Source organism: Bos grunniens, chromosome 13, assembly GCF_055505025.1.
Source record: "Bos grunniens cultivar Pamir isolate PY7600 chromosome 13, Bosgru_T2T1.0, whole genome shotgun sequence".
NCBI classification, from domain to species: domain Eukaryota; kingdom Metazoa; phylum Chordata; class Mammalia; order Artiodactyla; family Bovidae; genus Bos; species Bos grunniens.
Window position 1 is genome coordinate 9,748,634 of NC_141177.1, and position 22,333 is coordinate 9,770,966.

Sequence of the window (22,333 nt, forward strand, 5' to 3'; positions counted from 1 at the left end):
CCTGTTTATTGCTTAATCTCCCCACCTAACCAGGGTTCCCATTTCTGCATGCAGGGGCCAAATGCCCAACAACAGCACTTCTCAGACATGATGATACCTGTGGGTCTCATGGAAACAAGGATTGTGATCAGACAGGTGGAACTGTGTCCAATATGGTCACTCAAGAAGCACCCCAGCACCTAGAGCAGTGCCTGGCATTGATGGATGTCTGTGAGTGGATGAGAGCCAATCAAAGGACAGATAAGTGATCAGCAGTGTGTGAGCTCCAGTCCTCCATTTCAGCCTGCTGCAGGTGTTATCACATCTGGGCATCAATGCCCTTCCCCCGCCCTCCCACCTCACCTACCTCAGGAGGCAGCTGTGACAAAGGCACCTTCCTGCAACCATTGTGGTAACATCTCAAGCTAATGGAAATTGCAGTTTACCTGCAGAGGCCCAGGCAGTAGCTGAGCTGGGGGAAGGCAATGTTTTCCTAGGGGGCCTGGTGCGGGGGGCAAAGATCCTCATTTTCTGGGGACAGAAAAGAGTAAGGGGAGGGGGCAGAGGGGAAGAGGGAGCCGAACATGTCTCTGCAGCATGATCACCTGCCATCCCTCACCTGGTTTTAGCCACAGGAAATCTGTCTGTCTGAGTGGACCTCAGGACAGGCTGGAGTGGATTTGTGGGGGGCTTGGAAGACTGCCTGCAGCCATCTCTTCTCTCTACTCTCTCCTCAGTGGTTTTGCAATCAGAGCACCTCAGTCTGAATCCTGGCTCTGCCTCCTTCTTACTTTGTGACCTGGGGCCAGAAATCTCCCAGAGCCCCGTGTCTTCAGGTGTCAGAAGAGTCATGCCCTCATCACGAGGTTGCTGTGGAAGCAATGGGGGCAACAGACAGACATTCCTTCTCCCAGAAAAGTCAAAGTCCTTTGTAATAATAACTATAATGAGTAATGACAGCAATTAACATTTAGCTCCTTCTGTGTGCAGTCATCATTCTATGCATTTGATGTACATTATCTCATCTAATCCTCAGGATAATCCTAAAAGAAACAGTGAGGAAATCTTCATATTTTCTAACAATACAGATGAGAAATTTGAGGCAATAAGAAATTTGTCATTTGACTAAGGTCATACTGGGTAGACAGGATTTGAACCCAAGAAACTGGCTGCATCCAGTCTGTGCACCATGCACTCTGCTGCTTTGTAAGGAATGAAGTGTGGTGCACAGGTGAGGGTTTACACACCCTCCCCCTCCACTCCTCCCATCTATTCACTCCCCATTATAGCTGTGTGCAACAAGGCTCTCCCATACACGCTTACTCATCCACACACAGACAAGCATCTTCCCACTGACACACACATACACACTAACAGCGACCAGTGCCAAGATGTTACACAATTCCCTTTGTGGAAAACTTTATCCCCTTTAATGCTCACATCAAATCTCTCCTCTCTAGGGGATATTTCCACCTTGCCACCTATCACAGAGGCAGAAAAAATGAAGCACAGAGAGGTGAAGGCATCACCCAACACCAAACTGCTGATCAGCAGTAAAAACAAGACCACGGTAAAAATAAAACAAAGATAGAGCCCAATCTTCTAGGCAATTACACACACACACACACACACACACACTCACACACCATGCTCCACTTTCAGGGTCAAGGAGAAGGAAGCCAGGCTCACTGTCTAGAAGCTCCAAGAACATGCCCAGACAAATGTCAGGCAGGCTCAGAGCAGGGAGATGAGCTGAGAGGACAGGGAGGGTTGGTGGCCGGCCTTTGAAGTGGGGCAGTCTTGTGGGACCTCATCTTCCACCTGTGAGGTCTGCTCTAACTCTGGAGATTTTGTCAGAATGGAACTGACTGGGAGATGGCCAGTTGGTGTCGGAGAATTGGCTGGTGTTGGTAGGAACACCAAGAATTTGGTGTCTGGGAAAAACCCAGGGCCACTCATCTCTGGGCTTCAGTGGCTGAGATGAGGCTTAGGAACAGGAGAGTGATGAGTGTGGGGCCGTGCATCCAGAAACTATTACCCAATATCTGCATTTAAACAGTTCTTGCAGATGTCAGGCACTCTATCCAGTGGATTTTGACAGAATAATATCTTAACTTGAACTTACCACTCACTACTAAGTGACTGAGGGCCACTCACTAATCTGCAGTTTTCCCGTGTGGAAACAGGTGACGTCTACCATGCAGGTTCTGGGAAGGGATTACCTATCATCATAGAAAGAGTTTATTTACACATTTTATGGCCAAGATATCCGTTTCCACCAAGATATTGTTACCAAGTCTGCTGCTGCTGCTGCTAAGTCACTTCAGTCTTGTTTGACTCTGTGTGACCCCATAGACGGCAGCCCACCAGGCTCCCATGTCCCCGGGATTCTCCAGGCAAGAACACTGGAGTGGGTTGCCATTTCCTTCTCCAATGCATGAAAGTGAAAGTGAAGTAGCTCAGTTGTGTCCGAACTCTTCATGACCCCATAGACTGCAGCCTACCAGGCTCCTCCGCCCATGGGATTTTCCAGGCAAGAGTACTGGAGTGGGGTGCCATTGCCATCTTTGTTACCAAGTCTAAGCTCGCTCTATTCGCTGCACAACAGGTCAATAAATCAGAAGATGAGGTGTGGAGAAATCGGGCAGACCAAGAAGAAGACGGCAGGCTATTGTCTCAAATTAACCATCTTATGGCATCTGGATGCCAGGATCTTTATTACAAAGGAGAATGGGAGGTGGTAAGGAAGTAAAGTAAAAAGACCGTAAGTCTTACAAGTATCTCCTGGAGTGACCAGCCTCAGGGAGGGAATGTGTTCATTACTTTTTTCTTGGGGCTATTCATAGGTGGACAGGGTCAGGTGTTCAGTGCCCCAAACAAAGGCACTTTGGTTTAACGTTCAGACAGAGGGGCAGGGTTCCCCAAGGCAGGCCATTATGTACAGACAGTATCCTTTTAGTGAACAGAAGCAATGAGAAACAAGGGTGAAAGTAAAAGAAACAGACCCAGCATGTAGTCAGGGGTTCTATTCTACCCTGTAACAATCATTCTCCTAGTAAAAATATTTGTCTGTCAAAGACTGATGTTATTTCTACATCATTAAAGTTAATCAGAAAGTCCTGGAACAGCTGAGCAGAGCTTCTGCTCTGCCTAACGGAGCTACAGCCAGAGACCAAGACATGCACAGACAGCTTCACGGGAGAAGGGCGGAAAAGCAAGTCCCAGGGAAGGGAGGATGAGTTCAGTTTGGTCAAAGTTGAGTCCAAGGTGCCTGGAGAGCATTTATGGGAAGATGTTGAGGAGACATTGATTCATCCATTCACACGTTTAGGAAACGCTGATCACAGATAGAATGAGGGCTTCCCTAGTAGTTCAGACTGTAAAGAATCCCCCTGCCAATGCAAGAGACCTGGATTCAAAGCCTGGATTGGGAAGATCCCCTGGAGAAGGAAATGGCAATATACTCCAGTATTCTTGCCTAGAGAACTCCATGGACAGACCAAGGGGTCTCAAAGAGTGAGACACAGCTGAGCGACTAACAATGGAGGAGATGTGTAGAGTGAGGGGCTTTTCGGGGTACAGAGTACCATCCCCTCTCAGGAAATGCCACCCTTACAGCACCTCAATGTGTTCACTTCCCCGGAAGCTCTCCAAAACCCCAGTATTTAGGGGCTTTTATTGGCGATGGCACCCCACTCCAGTACTCTTGCCTGGAAAATCCCATGGACGGAGGAGCCTGGAGGGCTGCGGTCCATGGGGTCGCTAAGAGTCAGACACTACTGAGCGACTTCACTTTCACTTTCATTCATTGGAGAAGGAAATGGCAACCCACTCCAGTGTTCTTGCCTGGAGAATCCCAGGGATGGGGGAGCCTGGTGGGCTGCCGTCTATGGGGTCGCATAGAGTTGGACACGACTGAAGCGACTTAGCAGCAGCAGCAGCAGCATTGAGGTTTCACTGGGTCCTGAAATTGAATTATCAGTCATGGTGACTGAATTCCATCTCAGCGCCTTTCCCTCTCCCCAGAGGTCGGCAGAGTTGAATATTCTAAACTTATAATCAACTGATTTCAGTGTGATCCTGAAGCTATGTACAGACTTCTCTTATAGTCATCTCATTGCCATGTAAAAGTAAATTTCAAGAGCTTCCAGAAGCTGTTCCATGAATCAGGACAACAGTCAAAAACTGATCTTTTGATTCCACTATAGTGCAGTTCAAGAATAAGGCAGTGACCAAGAACAGTCTCAAAAATGGGATCCCTGGTCTGGTAGAATGAGATGGGATTTTTTTTAATATAAATTTATTTATTTTAATTGGAGGCTAATTACAATATTGTATTGGCTAAACACATAATGACCCACTCCAGTGTTCTTGCCTGGAGAATCCCATGGACAGAGAAGCCTGGTAGGCTGCAGTCCATGGGGTCGCACAGAGTCGGACATGACTGAAGCGACTTGGCAGGCAGGCAGCAAACATATAATGATTCCTTTTGAAAGTTAAGAAACATCCCTGAGTTAAAACTGCCCAACTATCCAAAAAATCCAGAGATGGTTAGTAGCACCCAACCCATCCCTACTCCCCAGTCCCTTCCATGATGAGAAATGGAATCAATTCAGTCTCTCAGTTGTGTCTGACTCTTTGTGACCCCATGGACTGCAGCATGCCAGGATTCCCTGTCTATCACCAATTCCCAGAGTTTACTCAAACGCATGTCCATCAAGTCAGTGATGCCATCCAACCATCTCATCCTCTGTCTCCCCTGTCTCCTCCTGCCTTCACTCTTTCCCAGTATCATGGACTATTTCCAGCCAGATCAGTAAACAAAGGGTATCGCAGTCATCAGCAATTGGAGCCATCAGGTAATGTGAGCTGGTGAGCCCTGAGCAAACTCAGAACGTGAAAATGGCCCAGACAGCTGAGGTGCATACCACAGGAATGATTTCAATGAGCCCAGACTCTTCCATCTCCCCATAAATAGAAAAGTGCTAAATTCTTTAATTTGGGATATCTGGTTTTCTTCAATTTTCAATAATCTTTTGACATTCAGATTACCTGCCATTTGTTGCCAAACTTCTGTATAACCTGGCTCCCTCTCCCCAACCCACTTGCCTCCTCAGAGCAGTTCTCTCGGGGTTAACTGAGATGGTGTCTCCCAGGCTTGAAGTCCTAAAAATTTCCGCCAAATGAAACAAGTCTCAACTTCGAGGTTGCATCTTTTTTTCCCCAGCAGACAAGTGATCCCTTCATTTCCCCCACCCACCAACACCCCCCCCCCCGCCCCTGCCTGTAGAGGAGAGGTGAACTGGGACTTATCCTGGGCCTGGTTGCTGGTTGCACCCCCCTGGGTGTGGGCCACTGGGGTACCCATGATGACAACGAGAAGGGCTGCAGAAAGGCAGAGCTGGTTCATCCCTGTGGTCGCAGGAGGGCTTCTGCAGATGCGGGGGGCTGACAGAGCTTCTCACACCCCTACTGAGAGGTGGGTACAGGTGACAGGGATGGGAGTAAGGAAGGGGAGGATCTGGGGTCAGGCTTGTCCAGTGGGAAATCTTCCCACACAACCAGAATTCCTGCTTATGTCCGCTGGGGAAAATGCCCAGTAACAGCGCTTCTCAAACTTGACTCCGCCTGTCGGTCTTGTGGAAATAAAAACACATTCTGACTCCCCAGGTCTGGGTGAGGCCTGAGAAGCAACATTCCTAACAGACTCCCTGTTACAGGTGTGTCCCAGTCCATTTCCTCTCCTATTAAATGATCCATAAAACCATGCTTTGAAAGCAAGCCTGGAGGAGCCCTCACTGGGCTGGAGGAGAAACCGTCATCTGTAATCACTTTTAATGTGGGTATTGCCTCTTCACCTCTGGGGTCTAAGGCAGAGAAAAGCTGCCTCCCCCACACACCTTGGGAAAGTGAAAGAGGAGCCAAGATCAGGAAGAGCTGACTCAGGAAACCCCACATTCTCTCCCACTAACTTGCACCTCTTCCTAATTCTCCACCTTTACCTTACTTCTTTGGAATGGTCACATGCTATATGATAAGTGCATATCACAAGTACAAGTCACTGAACTTCCTTTGCAAAAATAAAGGGTCTTCTTCCATCCCTCAAGGATGAAATGACTGATGAGACCCCCATTCTCTTCTCCTTCACTCAGGATGGCATATAAGCCTCAATTGCCAGACAGTTTCCAGGTCTCATGTCTTTGGTGACGCTGTACAGATGAAACTTGTTTTTCTCCTGTTTATCTGTCTTATGCTGATTTTATTACCAAATCAGCCAAGGAATCTAGAAGGGAAATAGGGAAATATTTCCTCCCCTACAACAGTAGGAGGACCTGGGTTTGCAAATTACTTAGTGTTCCGGGGCCTCAGTGCCTTCATCTGTAAAGTGAGACTGTTTATAAAAATCAACCTCATTTATTCAGGATGCTGTGAACACATGTGACCAATGAAGAGAGAATGCTCAGCTCTGTGCCCCTGGGTGGTAAATGCTCCAAGATTTCAGGGCTCCTCTTAAAATCATCAGTGTGACACCCAACTCCCAGTAAGAATGTCTGGATCAGATCCCAGGCCTGTGTTGAAATACATATCCAAACCCAAGATGTCTGGGGGGCTGTGTTAGCAACCTTAAACTTTATTCTGTGTTCTTATAAATGGTCCACAGTCCTTTGGAGCCTTGGGGGTGGACACTGCCCACTTCATGGAGTGTTAAGTAAAGTTTGTGTCCCCTAAATTGTCATCTTTAGTCATTTTTAATGTGGGTATTGCCTCTTTACCTCTGGGGTCTAAGGCATCTCTAACTGAGGTCAGCAGTGCAGAAAGTATATGCCCACGTGCCTGACCACAGTAAAAACCCAAGACTCCCAGACAGGGGTGAGCTTCCCTAGTTGGCAACACCCTGGACATGTTGGGTTGAGGGAACCAAGCAGAGGCTTGTGCCTGTGTTTCTCCAGCTTGATCACATGCATTTCCTCCCTCTGTTGGTTCTACTCTGCATGTATTTGCTATAAACTTAAGTATAACTTTGTGTCCCATGAGTCCTTTTATGAATTAAACCTGAATGTTGAGTAATGGAATATTTTCTGCCATATCAGTTAAAAACAGATAGGACAGTCACAATTGCAGCCACCATGGAATGTAAGCTGGTGAGCCCTGAGGGAACTCAGATAGGAAAGAACACCTGTTATCTAGCAGCCATCAGACTGCAGCCACTCCCCACGATGAGCCCCAAGGGAACTCAGGTGTGAAAATACAGGACACTGGTCCCAGACAGCTGAGGTGCGTATCATAGGAATGATTTCAGCAAGCTGCTGACTTAAAAACAACACACAATGTGAGCGCTGCCAGTTAAGTTTTACTGGGGGCAAAATGAGGATCACAGCCCAGAAGACGCATCTCGCATAACTCTGAGGAACTCCTCCAAAGACATAGGGCAGGACAGTATATATGTGATTTTGGTAAAGGGAGAGCACATGCAATCAAGCACATATTTTTTGTAGAAAGTTTCTTCTAGTCTCATGAAGCTTCTGCTGGTCTTGAGAAACAGTTGTCACCATGAAGGTTTTAATGCTTTTCTAGATATGAGGAGATACAGAATTGGACTCATAAAATCAGCTCCTGAAATATCTAACCTGGATACCTGCTCTGCCACCTTTTTCCTGAGCACAGAGTGCCTCATTTCTGCTCTCCATTCACTGAACATTCAATGAACTCCTTCAGGGAATGTTGAACGTCAGCAGCTACCACAGCACATGATTTAATCCTTATAGAGGTAGTTCGCAAGCCCCCATGGCAACTGCCAATTTGTAGCTGACAACGCCCCCTCATGGTCATGCTGTTCAGTGGTTAAGTGACATCTGACTCTGTGACCCTGTGGACTGCAGCACACCAGGCTTCCCTGTCCTTCCCCGTCTCCTGGAGTTGGCTCAAACTCATGTCCATTGAGTCAGTGATGCCATCCAACCATCTCATCCTCTGTCGCCCCCTTCTCTTCCTGCCCTCAATCTTTCCCAGCGTCAGGGTCTTTCCCAATGAGTCAGCTCTTCGCATCAGGTGGCCAAAATGTTGGAGCTTCAGCTTCAGCATCAGTCCTTCCAATGGACATTCAGGACTGATTTTCTTTGGGATTGACTGGTTTGAACTCCTTGCAGTCCAAGGGACTCTCGAGAGTCTTCTCAAGCACCACAATCCAAAATCATCAGTTCTTCAGCATTCAGCTTTTTTTATGGTCCAACTCTCACATCCATACCAGACTACTGGAAAAACCATAGCTTTGACTATATCGACCTTTGTCGGCAAAGTGATATCTCTGCTTTTTAATATTTTGTTGGGGCTTCCCCTATAGCTCAGTCTGTAAAGAATCTGCCTGCAGTGCAGGAAACCGGGGTTTGATCCCTGGATCAGGAAGATCCCCTGGAAAAGGAAATGGCAACCCACTCCAGTATCCTTGCCTGGAAAATCTCATGGACAGAGGAGCCTGGTGGGCTGCAGTCCATGGGGTTGCAAAGAGCTGGGCAAGACTGTGCAACTAACACTTACACTAGGTTTGTCATAGCTTTTCTTCCAAGGAGCAAGCATCTTTTAATTTCATCTCATGATGATCATAAGTTCAGCCATAATTTGGGAGCCATTTCATGACCATTTTGTCCCACATTGCTAGAAAGGCTCATTCCTAGTTCTCGTGAAGATTTCTGATAGGCCACTCAGTGTGCTATTACTGGACTAGGTCTTATCAACATTGAAAGGGCTCTGGACTAACCTGTCTTACTTAAACTATTATAGTCCAGGAAAAATTCCCTCTTGTTGTATCTTCCCATATCTAGAGTTATACTATTATAATCATTGACCACAAAGAGAATTATATATTTGCTCAACTGATTCAAGTCCCCTAGTCATCATTTTCATTGGAGATTCAGTCACACATTTGGTAATGCAAGAAACAGCAATCTTGTAAAACAAAGTACCAATAACATAACTAGTAGCATTATTAAAGTCATAAGTAAGAATTAAGCCAAGAACTTCTGTTAGGTATAGCCCTGTATATTCTTAGGCTGTCTGACTTAGTCTATTCTATACCAATCTTTATTGTTGGGGTGGGAGAAAAATTATATATTGGCACTGCCGTAAAGGCTCCCAGCCCAATTTCCTAGTGTTACTAGGCTGGTTATCCTTAGTATAACTTAATTGTTCCCAAGATAAAGGGGGGCCTTAAATCTTAAATGACCATAGTCTGGTGTTAACCATATAACCCATAATCCATGTGAGAGGTCTTATTGCTTGGTTGAATTTTTGCTTGTTGCTCTGATTGAGCTTGAGTAGTTTAGAGGAAAATTCATATTATGGCCACAGTCAGAGGTATTATTAATTGGTCAGGTGAGAAGATTCCACCTAGTAATGTCAAGTGTAACCTGGACAGGACTGAACTTTCTTTCTTCTAAAATAAAACTATTTAAAGATCACCCAATTAGAGCCTTGAAGTAGAGAAATCCACCAAGGCAATCTAGAAGTACTTGACACAGATAATTACCACAACCCAACTGGATTGATTTTTAAAACTAGCATAGGTTCGTGTCCATGATAGAAAAACAATTGATTTAATTGCAAAGGTCTAATAAGTCAAGAAAACATTGTAAGTGGTCATATGAATCAGGTCCAGCATCTTGGATACGCTGTCTACTTATATCATCTTCTTCTCATCCTGGTGGGGTGTAGTTTCCTCTGTTTGATCATCATTTCAAGGTGAGTTTGAGGTCAGCAGTCTTCTCTATAGACCAGTCCAGCAGAGGGGCCTTTAGAAGTGGGAATTAATCCAAGAGCTAATTTTCCTTCACTGTGCATGAGCTAATTAAGAGTACCTGATAAAAAGTCCTTCCATCCAGACTGGAGATAGCCCTTTAAACTATGTCTTTTCCAATACACATAATACCATTTTCAGGTCATGGGGCATCTGATCTTCATCCAAAGATTACTGAGATAAGCTTCAGAAACAAAACTTAGAGTGTTCTTTTAATAATTCAATTAACTTTAATATAGCATAACAGCAAGGAACTATCTGGGAAGTGAGTCATGGAGAATTCCATGGAGAGAGGAGCCTGGCGGGCTACAGTCCATGGGTTCACAAAGAGTCGGACACAACTGAGCGACTAACACGGTAAATACAGACCTCCATTAACATAACTGTGAATCAACATACTCTTTTTCTCTCCAAAATTTCCCTCATTTCTACCAAATGTATCCAAATTAAGACTAATTTGTTGCAAAACATGTCTGATCTCAAAAAAACCCTGGTCTGGTAATTTATATAACAATAATTGATCATATAGGCTTTTGCTTTTCTGAAATTTTTTATAAGAAGTCTCAGACTGAACGTTAAAAAAGAGAAAAGAAAAACTCTCAGGATTAGAAAGGTCACACCAAGGGCTTATCACATGTTTCACTTACAGATCTAGGTGAATTTCTCCCTTTACAAAGTCCCCAAAATACCTTGAAATTTCTGTATCTGCTGGTGAGGTTGCTTTCCTAATGTATCTGATAAAGCTTCTGAAAACCTAAGAGTTCACAATCTCTCAAGGAAGATTTATACAAAAGTATCATTTACCAAATTACTGTAAATCATAATTAGACTGAGAATCTGTGTTTTACACCTGTAAAACATAGATCCAACCAGTAACTTTTCAGACAGAAACCATAAAAATTATAACCATTTTAACCAGTTTACTCAGTCTTTTTGTTAATTAATTCTTTTGTTAACAGTGTATGAAGCCATCAGTTTTCTCACTGTGTGCTTGCTCAGTTGCTTCAGTCGTGTCCAACTCTTTATGACCCCATGGACTGGAGCCTACTAGGCTCCTCTGTCCATGGATTCTCCAGGCAAGAATATTGCAGTGGGTTGCCATGTCCTCCTCCAGGGGATCTTCCTGACCCAGGGATCGAATCCACAACTCCTGCATCCCCTCCCTGCATTGCAGGTGGATTCTTTGCCACTGATTCACCGGGAAAGCCCCTAGGTTTCTCATTAGGATTCTTTCATTTCTTACCCAGCTTGGCATTAATGACCTGAAAGTCAGAAACATATTTATACAAAAGTTCTTTCTGTTAATCTTTTTGAAGAGGAAGCATTTTTGCAAAGTCATCAGAAGAAAACCATAACTGTTTATAATGACAAAAGAAGTCACGTTTAAAATCTGATAATCCAATTGATAAAGTAACTTGGCTATGCTGTGACATACAATACTTGCAGATAATAAGTATAATTACGACTGACAACATTTGACTGGGACATGTCAGAATTTTAGGAACTCCATATAAATTTTAGAATGTCTATATTAGTAATAATTATCATACAGTATAACCTGAAAAGATTAATTACTCATTTGACAATACTTCCCATGTACTTTAACATACAAAATGAACCTAATTAGTTTAATATTAGTGATGTTTCAGGGGCCCTTTGAAGCATCCCAAATAGATAAAGGTCAAAAGGACTTCCTTAGAATTTCATTTAGGAAGTTTTGTCAAAGAATATCAAAAGGGTTTAGAACACTCAGATAGGATCATAGATCACTGTGAAACAATAGTTATTCACTTAACCAAAATAACCATAAAAGAATTCAAAAGGGAGGGGAAATATGCATACCTATGGCTGACTCACGTTAAGGTTTGACAGAAAACAACAAAAGTCTGTAAAGCAATTATCCTCCAATTGAAAAATAAATAATTTGGGGGAAAATAAAAGATTTCAAAGGCAAATACAGAGCAGATCACTTAAAAGTAAAGAACTCAAAATCTGTTATCAAAGGCAGTTCAACATTTTAAAAAAACTTGTACAATGCACAGAATTCTTTCCTCAAGGCCTGTTTCCCACAAAGCTTTCTGTAGCCATCACTTAATTTGCCCATCCAAAAAGAGTTACCCGTAAGTCAAGACCTACTTTTTCTTTTTTTTTATTATTTATATTTATTTATTTTTTGTTCTGCTGGGTCTTCACTGCTGCGCCAGCTTTTCTCTAGTTGTGGCGGCGGCGGCGGCTCTCCAGCTGCGGTGCACAGGTTTCTCACTGTGGCGGCTTCTCTTGTGGAGCACGGCCGTAGGGCACGCAGGCCTCAGTAGGTGCGGTTTCTGGGCTCTAGAGCACAGGCTGAATGGTTGTGGCCCGTGAGCTTAGCCGCTCCTCAGCAAGTGGGATCTTCCCAGATCAGGGATAGAACCCATGTCTCCTGCACTGGAAGGTGGATTCTTTACCACTGAGCCACCAAAGAAGCCCCACTTTTTGTTAATAAGTTCAATTCCATTCCTCATGCTTTCTTTACTGAATACACACACCCTACTTTCCTTAAGCAACCATGAATCGACTTTTATATTAGCAATCTGTAGATTGGTGAGCATAAATACCAGGGATAATTTCTAAAAACATTTCCTTTCTCACAGAGAACATCTCAGGATGGCACCAAACATACTCATTAGTAGTCCAAAATATCATGAGTTTCTCTGTAAGAGGAAGCCAGTGTTCCATAATTAATGTTTCAGTGTTTGATTTTATTTGAGAGTGACCTAGCTAGCTGTTCAATAAACTTAAATCATTTAATTTAGCACCACCCTAGAAATTCAATTCACCAAAATCTAGAGAGACTAAAACAGACATTTCCAAAGCATAATCATTCTTAAAAGAGTTTATCTAAAGTTCTTATCTCACTTAAATTTTCTCTCCTTAAAAGCTTCTTCACATTGAGTCACTTTCCTTGCTGAAAAATCCGCAACAGATATAATAAGATCTTAAAATTCTGAAAGAGATGGGAATACCAGACCACCTGACCTGCCTCTTGAGAAACATGCAGGTCAGGAAGCAATAGTTAGAACTGGACATGGAACAACAGACTGGTTCCAAACAGGAAAAGGAGTATGTCAAGGCTGTATATTGTCACCCTGCTTATTTAACTTTTATGCAGAGTACATCATGAGAAACGCTGGGCTAGAAGAAGCACAAGCTGGAATCAAGATTGCCGGGAGAAATATCAATAACCTCAGATATGCAGATGACACCACCCTTATGGCAGAAAGTGAAGAGGAACTAAAAAGCCTCTTGATGAAAGTGAAAGAGGAGAGTGAAAAAGTTGGCTTAAAGCTCAACATTCAGAAAACGAAGATCATGGTATCCGGGCCCATCACTTCATGAGAAATAGATGGGGAAACAGTGGAAACAGTGTCAGACTTTATTTTTTTGGGCTCCTAAATTACTGCAGATGATGATTGCAGCCATGAAATTAAAAGACGCTTACTCCTTGGAAGGAAAGTTATGACCAACCTAGATAGCATATTAAAAAGCAGAGATATTACCTTGCCAACATAGGTCCGTCTAGTCAAGGCTATGGTTTTTCCAGTAGTCATGTATGGATGTGAGAGTTGGACTGTGAAGAAAGCTGAGCACTGAAGAATTGATGCTTTTGAACTGTGGTGTTGGAGAAAACTCTTGAGAGTCCCTTGGACTGCAAGGAGATCCAACCAATTCATCCTAAAGGAGATGGGTCCTGGGTGTTCTTTGGAAGGACTGATGCTAAAGCTGAAGCTCCAATACTTTGGCCACCTCATGTGAAGAGCTGACTCATTGGATAAGACCCTGATGCTGGGAGGGATTGGGAGCAGGAGGAGAAGGGGACAACAGAGGATGAGATGACTGGATGGCATCACCGACTCAATGGACATGAGTTTGAGTGAACTCTGGGAGTTGGTGATGGACAGGGAGGCCTGGCATGCTGCGCAATTCATGGGGTTGCAAAGAGTCGGACATGACTGAGCGACTAAACTGAACTGAAACCTAGGCACAAAGAAAGCATTATACTGATTGTTCTACTGATGACTCTAAGACATATCTATATTAATTAGATCGACAAATTTAAACATTAATACCAGGTATTAATTTAATATTGAATATTTCCCAATTCATATGAACTTGAAATCCATCTAGTTTAGTGTCTCATATTTGGAGTTGTTTGGTTTGTAAGTGCTTGCTTTTGTTTGCTGCTAAGTCACTTCAGTCATGTCCGACTCTGTGTGACCCCATAGACGGCAGCCCACCAGGCCCCCCCGTCCCTGGGATTCTCCAGGCAAGAACACTGGAGTGGGTTGCCATTTCCTTCTCCAATCCATGAAAGTGAAAAGTGAAAGTGAAGTCGCTCAGTCGTGTCCGACTCTTAGCGACCCCATGGACTGCAGCCTACCAGGCTCCTGTCCATGGGATTTTCCAGGCAAGAGTCCTGGAGTGGGGTGCGACTGCCTTCTCCGTTGCTTTTGTTTAGGCCAACTAAATTAGAGCTCATTTATAAGCTAACCTCAGCAATACTATCCAAAGACAGAGAAAGACACAAACTGAGACGTACATATACTCAGACATGACAAGAGATCTAGCTTCATTTTCTAAACGTAGTCATGAATTAGATATCTCAATATAAAACTCACTATTTGATACGAAAGATGTCAAAAGGTTTCAGAACCCAAACTTTGCATCTTCTCATACATAGAAAAGTACTCAACTCTTTAACTTGGAATATCTGGCTTTCTTTTTTTTTAATTCATAAAACCTTTATATTTTAAGAAATATCTTTTTTTTTTCTGTGTACTGCTTGAAACAATAATTGAATAACTCCTCACCGTGATCCTGAGATGCTCATAAAAAATGAGGGGTGGTATAATCATTTTATAATACATACCTATGTCAAATCATTACATACACCTTAAACTAATACAATGTTGACAGCAACTGTATCTCAATAAGTGGATAAAAATGAGGGTAGAGTGATTAGTTGCTTGACCCTGTTTCTCTGTCAACTTCAGAGAATGATAGGCCCACCACTAAACCAGAATTTTTGAATATGCTCCTCTAAGGGATCATTCGGAGAAGGCAATGGCACCCCACTCCAGCACTCTTGCCTGGAAAATCCCATGGACGGAGGAGCCTGGTAGGCTGCAGTCCATGGGGTCGCTAGGAGTTGGACACAACTGAGTGACTTCACTTTCACTTTTTACCTTCATGGATTGGAGAAGGAAATGGCAACCCACTCCAGTGTTGTTGCCTGGAGAATCCCAGGAACGGTGGAGCCTGGTGGGCTGCCGTCTCTAGGGTCGCACATGACTGAAGCGACTTAGCAGCAGCAGCAGCAACAAGGGATCATTGTCACAGGCCTCTTGAATGTTTCTATTTTTTTAATTTTTAATTGGAGGGTGATTGCTTTACAATATTGTGTTGATTTTTATCATATATTAACATGAATCCGCCATATCTGACTTTCTTTAATTAACAATAATCTTTTGACATTCAGACTGCATGCATGTATGCATGCGTGCTCAGTTGCTTCAGTCGTGTCCATCTCTTTGCAACCCTATGGACTATACAGCCCACCAGGCTCTTCTGTTCAAGGGATTCTCCGGGCAAAAATCCTGGAGTGGGTTGCCATGCCCTACTCCAGGGGATCTTCTCAACCCAAGGATCACACCCAGGTCTCCTGCACTGCAGGCAGATTCTTTACCACTGAGCCACCAGGGAAGCCCAACGTTCATACTACCTGCCCTTTGTTGCAGGAAAATTATACTTCTATATAACCTGGCTGCGCCCTTGCCTCCTCGCAGCAGTTATCTCAGGGTTACTTGAGAGGCTGCCTTGGGATTGAGTCCTAAAAATTCCCACTGAAGAACTTAACTCTCAACTCTTAGACTGTGAATATTTTTTAAGCCTACAGTGTGGCCTTCAGGACTCCAAACACAAGTAGCTGTGCTGCAGCAGAAACTAATCGACGTCCCCACATTGTGTTAGCCCCTATTCAGTCGTTACTCCTTCCACTCATTCAACAGGGCTCCTACAGATGGCTTTTACCTCCCGCCCTCTCTTTCTTGCTTAATTGCATGCTGAAAATGACTGCCTTCTAGCTAAGGTTATACTAGGCACCTGATGTTTACTTCTCCAGGACAACACCCCCTAGCACTCCTCCCCTTTGTGAGCATTCTCCATCCAGAAAGAAGGTCTCAGAGTGATAACCTTGAGCACAACCAGAACCTGTTTCAGAACCACCTGAGGCCAGCCTTAACAATCTCCATGTCTCCAGGAGGGAGGAAGAACGCAAGACTACCTCAGCTCCATCCTTATCTACAGCCCCATTTTCTAGCCTGAAACTGTATGACCCCTTCCTAACTTCCAGGAAGTGAGGCACAATCTTGCAAGCGTTAACCTACTGTGGTACCCTTTGCCTGGCAAGGTAATAAAGCCACTCCTTTCTACTCTTGCAAAGCTCTGCATTTTCTGTTTGGTACAGGTGAACAGAAGCCGGGTTTTCAGCAACAGTATCTATATTATTATCCCCAAGTAGAAAGTACATCCACAGAAGGTAGATAACTTGTCTGAGGTCACACAGATAGGGAATAGCAAAAGGAAAGTGAAGTCACTCAGTCGTGTCCAACTCTGCAACCCCATGGACTGTAGCATACAAGGCTCCTCCATCCATGGGATTTTCCAGGCAAGGGTACAGGAGTGGGTTGCCATTTCCTTCTCCAGTAAGCTGGAATTTAAATTCCTCTATCTCCAGTGATGAGGCTTTTAACAACTACTGAAGCACAAGTAAAGATAATCTAACACCACTGATGTCTCCCACAGAAAACTCAACAAATGGAAAAGAAAATTTATTTCATCATAATATTGGATTGGCCAGAAAGTTCATTCGGGTTTTTCCACATTATGTTATGGAGAAAGCCGAACAAACTTTCAGGCCAATCCACTTCAAGAAAATTTCCCTTTAAAAATATGTAAATTAAAAAGCATTTCATGTTCCATCTAAAGGATAAACAAAGAGGTCTTCAGGCTTTCAGGTAGGAAGTAAAGTCATCTCTAAGGCAGGAAAACATTCAGGACACTTAAACGGGGACACTCCATGGCAGAATTCCGTGGAACCAGCTCTACAGTTGTTCTTGGGAGAGAAAGTCTGATCCAGAGTTTTTTATCCCATGAAATTGTCCTTGAAGTTAAAGGCAATACGCAAGAACTCCAGGGAAATAAAACGTGTAAGCCCCTTATTTTTGTAGAATTATCTATCCAACAAAATGTTTATGAGGATACCTTGTAAAGACATTTACTTCACATGGTGGAATTTCAGTGTCCACTACGCTAGCCATCAGCCACGTCCGACTACCGAGCACAGGAAGTACGACTCTGCCTTAAGTGAGATCCCAAAGACAGTACGAAGAAAAGTAAACTATCATATTACTCTTTACTACCTGTTGATTATATGTTGAAATTATACTATTTTGGATCTATTGAGTCAAATAAACTATTAATAAAACTAGTTTTACTTCTTTTTCCTCTTTAAAAAATGCTGCTACTAAAAAAAAAAAAAAATTCTGGGAATTTCCTGGCAGTCCAATGATTAAGACTCTTGGTGCTTTCACTGCTAGGAGGGACCCAGTTTCCATCACTGGATGAGGAACTAAGATTTCATGTGCCCCATAGCAAAAAAAAAAAAAAAATGCAATTACTAGAAAATTTTTAAAGTCTCTTTGTGGTTTGCATTATATTTCTACTTCATAACACTAGGGTAGAATTTGGGGGAAGTGATTTTGCCTTTTGTTTATGCTATTAACTATAGCTTGATCTTTAAAAAGAAGTATGATGATTTATATGAAACAATAAACTCATTATCCCAAAACTCAATAAAAGAGCTAATGAACAAAGAGCTGTGTTCTCTCTCCTGGAATGCTGAGACACTAGCTGGGAGGCTCTGGATGGGAACCAATAATAATAGAATGGAGAAGAGCTGTGCTGGGCTTTCAGAGACCACATGGTCCAGCCCACCTGTTTTACAGATAGGGAAATGGAGGTCCCCAGAGGTTCCTTCTCAGTCCAAGGTCACAGGAACTCAAGTCTGCAGTAGTTGGGGCTGAGACTACAATCCAGACGCTAGAGAAGCACCATCTTAGGGGACTTGCCCAAAGGCCTTGAAGAACTCATCCAAGGCCAATTGGCAGGGCCTCCAGTTCTTGCAGCCCACACCCCTGGCCCAAGGTGCTTCCTATTCCAAGTAACGAGAATCAGGATACTTCCTTCAGCCCTGGGGAATAGGACCCCTTCTCCCTCAGGTGCAGCTGTAAGTTCCAGCCTCCCGACCTCAGCTCAGAACTCACAGCTCCTCACACCATGAAGCTCAGCTGCCTACTTGCCCTCTGCCTCACCCCCTGCCTGGTGGGCTTGGCGAGCTCAGGAGAGACCTCAGGTGAGCTCAGGGGCTGGGAACAGGGGCCCTGAGATCGTCACCTATGGGGAGGGGGGATGATGGATCCAGCACGCCATCTGGTCACTTCCACCTCAGGAGGAAACAAGGACCTAGGCACAGGAAGAGGTTCCCTGTGGTAAGCATCCAGGCTCAGGAAAATCTGGGGCCAGAACTCCCAAGTGTCTCTTTGATATCGTCATCAAATTTTAATTTTTCTTAAAAAGTAATACATATATTTGTTTTAAAAAGACAAACTATATGTAAACCTGTGAAGTTTAAAAAACTGGCCCCCTATTTCACACAGCCCCAATAATCCGGCTCTCCAGATTCCCACTGCCTAGAATTCTTAAGCAAGAAAAGAAACGTTGACAGTACTTTGAACAGGAGGCCAGATTTTCAAACTTGGCTGCACACGGAATTCCTGAGGTCACTCTGGTTCTCACACTCAGAAATTCTGATTTAATGGATCTGGGACGAAGCCTGGGCATCGGGACTTTTTTTTTTTCTAAGTTCCCCAAGAGGTTCTAATATTCTAACCAAGATTGAGAATTTGCTGCCCAAATAGAAGGTCTCAAATTTCTTCCTAGAATGGCCTCTTTCCTATTCTCGGTTTAAGCTTCTCCCAGTAAATCCAACAGTCAAGGTCACACACATTGAGGATTTACATAAGGGTTCCGTGGAGCTGAGTTGACTCATGTGCTTATTTGTTTGAGGGATGCTGTCCTTATTAGGGAAAGTGTCATTCTCAAAGTGCTGCTGCTGCTGCTAAGTCGCTTCAGTCGTGTCCGGCTCTGTGCGACCCGAGACGGCAGGCCACCAGGCTCCCCCGTCCCTGGGATTCTCCAGGCAAGAACAATGGAGTAGGTCTCAAAGTGCTACATCCCATAAAAAGAGACACTGAGGTCCTGAATGTCCGAGGCAAACGGCTGAGGGAGGGTGTGTGTGTGTGAGTGTGTGTGTGTGCATGTTTGATAAATTATTTTGTGTGATATCCAGAGCCAGATGCGAAAGGAGGTAAAATAACAAGTGTTTCAGTAAAAGAGGCCAGTTTCTTTATTTGCTGATTACCCATGGATATTAAACATTACTCAATGTAAATATCTAAATATCTTTTTCCTAGATATAAAAAATATGATACTTGTTCATTGGCACTCAAATGATACTAAAAAGGATTTTCAGGAAAAAAATCACCTGAAATTCCACCACCCAGAGATAACTGCTCAAACATACGGAAGAATAACCTTCATGTCATCATTCTATGGGCTTATATGTATATATAATATCCACAGAATCACACCAGACCTCCTATTTTGGAATTTCATTTTATATTCAGCACAAGTTATGAGCCTCTCTTCATGTTGATATATATCATCAACACTCTGCTGTAGTGTTGGCCCACTGACCCCCTGCTGATGAACGTTTACATTTTTTCCAAATTATACTTTTTTGCCTTCATAAACAAAGCTCCAGCCAACATCTTCATGTCAAGTTATGAGAGGCTGTAAGATTCAGCACTTGGGATTTGAAATTGGATTTGGGTTTAAATCCCAAGCCTCTCTCAACTTACAGGCTTTAAGATTTTGAGAAAATTAGCACTCTTCTCCAAGCCTCAGTTTCTCCATTTGTGAAGTGGGCACAGTTACACTCTTCCCATTTGATTGATTTAAGTAACGGCAAGAACAGTGAACACCTAGGAGGGCGCTTGGTGTAGAGAGGTGCTGGGAAAAAATCAGTTCATTAAGAGGACACATCAGTGACCATTCTGTTCTTTCTTCCTTTGCAGACAATCTCAAACAAGAGGCTTCCCAGGACTTGTTCCAAACGCCCCCTGACCTGTGCCAGCTCCCCCAAGCAAGGGGCCCCTGCAAAGCTGCTTTGCTCCGATACTTCTATAACTCTACATCCAATGCTTGTGAGCCCTTTACCTATGGCGGTTGTCAGGGCAATGACAACAATTTTGAAACCACAGAGATGTGTTTGAGGATCTGCCAACCCCCTGGTGAGTCCTCTGATAGACCCAGGAAGAGGAACGGAGGTGACAGGATGCTGGGTGTGAAGGGACAGGGTGTTGGTGAGGATGCTGGCGGTGATGCAGGTGACGATGTTAATATGGAAGTTAGTGATGATGAGAATAAGGGGAATGAGATACCTGGTCACTGATGCCTGGGAGGGGCGGCAATGAGGGCACTGGCAGTGTAGACAGCAAGGCAGCGGTGGATGGTGGCACTGATAATAAAGATGAAAGGTGGGCTGATCACTGTAGCAAGCCCTTGTAAAATACCTGATGGTTGCAGGGGGCGAGGTGTCTTCCCTGGTGGTCCAGTGGCTAAGACTCCACCCTCCCAATTCAGGGGCCTGGAGTGTGATCCCTGGTCAGGGAACTAGATCCCACATGCCACAAGTGAAAGCTCTCCTGGGGCACACCTAAGATCCAGTGCCGTCAAATAAATAAATAAAGCACACGGTAGCGCTGGCAGAGGTGAAGACAGCACTGTGACCTTGCAGGGTGATCCTGCTGACAGAGCTGAGGAACGCGGTTGTGGCAGTGATCTTGGTGGGAGGTGGTAGATATGAGGAGGTCCCCGGGCTGGTGGATGCTGAAGGGGTTGGGTAAGGAGTCCAGTTTGATGGCTCTGGCTCTAGGGTGCCAACGGGCCAGCCAAGGAGGGAGCTGACCGTCATCTCCATCACAGAGACCGAGGACAAGAGCTGACAGTGACACCTGCACGTTCCCAGGCTCTGACCAAAAGCTACCTCGGCTGCCCTTCCCGCTTGGAGGCCCTGTTCTGAGCCCATCCTGTATCCCTCCAGGACTGGGTCAATAAAGTGTTCAAAGTTGACGTGGCCTGAAGCCTTCCTACAAGGGCCCTGGGCTTGTCCTCAAAAATTGCTCACAGTCACAGGAGTGATCAAACCTGCATCGCCCCACGCCCAGCCGTCCTGGCCCTCACTGTCCTGTGTTCCCAGAATGAAGACAGGACAAAGGACAAAAGTTCCCCTTTCACCAGGGAGTCCTCAAGGAAGCCAGACTGAATGGAAATTTGGGGACCTTGGATGTCTGTCCCTGGATCCTGGCCTGCTGCTCTTTCTTACCCAGGGCTGCATGATGAGCCAGAATGTTCTTCCTGTCCAGCAGGAACCATGGCCTGGAGGAGTATGAAGGGGGTAGAAATTCAGGGAATCTTGGCCAACTAGGGTGACTGCCCTCTCTCTCCACCAGGAGGAATACTGGAAAAAGATTTTTACAAATTTTTTTAATTGTGGTAAAATATATACAACATGCAATTTACCATTTTAACCATTTCTAAATGTGCTATTTAGTGGTATTACATATACATACGTTGTTGTATGTATACATACAGCATGATCACCTCCCACCTCCTGAACTTTTCCATCTTCCCAAACTGAAACTTTGTACCATTAAAAATTAACTCCTTTTTCTCCCTGCCCTGGGCACCACTACTCTAACTTCTGTCTCTAAGAATTTAACTACTTCAGGAACCTCATAAGAGTAGAATCATACAGTATTTTTCCTTTCATAACTGGTTTGTTTCACTTAGTGCCACGTCCTCAAGGTTTATCCATGTTGTAGCCTGTATTTCCATCCGTTTTGTTTGTTTGTTTTGGCTGCTCTGGGATCTTAGTTCCCTGACCAGGGATCAAACCTGTGCCCCCGTGCAAAGGAAGCTCGGGGTCCTAGCCACTGGACCACCAGGGAAGTCCCAAAATCTCCTTCCTTTTAAAGACTAAATAATACACCTGCCTGCCACTCCCAATAACTCTCTCCTCATGTCCTGCATCTGATCTAACCACTTCCTCTTGCTGGAAGGGAAACTGCTGGCCCAAAGTCAAGCAGCAATACTAGAAGCCAGAACCTGGGGTTCCCAAACCAGGTCCCTGTCCTGGCGATGTCATGGGGACAACGGTGTGCCCTTCCCACCCCACCCCTTTCACATGTCCTATTGCCTGGGAGCCAACCTAGGCCGTGTGATATCACATCAGCAAGGACACACTGGGAAGCCAGCCTGGCCTGAGGCTCCAGGTGGGGACCCAAAGCCGAATGGACCCTTGGGCTTTATCCAAGGCCAAAAATGCTTCATCATACATGAATA

General features: G+C 44.4%; 1 protein-coding gene across 2 annotated transcripts; it reads left to right on the top strand.

Moving 5' to 3' along the window:
* Positions 1 to 15,167: 15,167 nt before the first annotated feature.
* Positions 15,168 to 21,061, top strand: LOC147360153 (colostrum trypsin inhibitor). Of its 2 annotated transcripts, none has more exons than XM_086331632.1 (3): positions 15,168 to 18,221; positions 20,005 to 20,220; positions 20,865 to 21,061. In XM_086331632.1, exons 1-3 carry the CDS (start codon positions 18,146 to 18,148, stop codon positions 20,894 to 20,896), a joined length of 324 nt encoding a protein of 107 aa, XP_086187758.1. In that variant the 5' UTR covers positions 15,168 to 18,145; the 3' UTR covers positions 20,897 to 21,061. The 2 variants fall into 2 exon arrangements, with proteins under 2 accessions (XP_086187758.1, XP_086187759.1); XM_086331633.1 differs by having other exon boundaries at positions 20,915 to 21,061.
* Positions 21,062 to 22,333: the final 1,272 nt, after the last annotated feature.

Bases quoted from the DNA above. Each gene is read 5' to 3' on its own strand.
- LOC147360153 (XM_086331632.1), top strand. From the start codon at position 18,146: ATGAAGCTCAGCTGCCTACTTGCCCTCTGCCTCACCCCCTGCCTGGTG. The intron at 18,222-20,004 runs GTGAGCTCAGGG...CTTCCTTTGCAG, and splicing joins GAGCTCAGGAGAGACCTCAG to ACAATCTCAAACAAGAGGCT. The intron at 20,221-20,864 runs GTGAGTCCTCTG...CTCTGGCTCTAG, and splicing joins GAGGATCTGCCAACCCCCTG to GGTGCCAACGGGCCAGCCAA.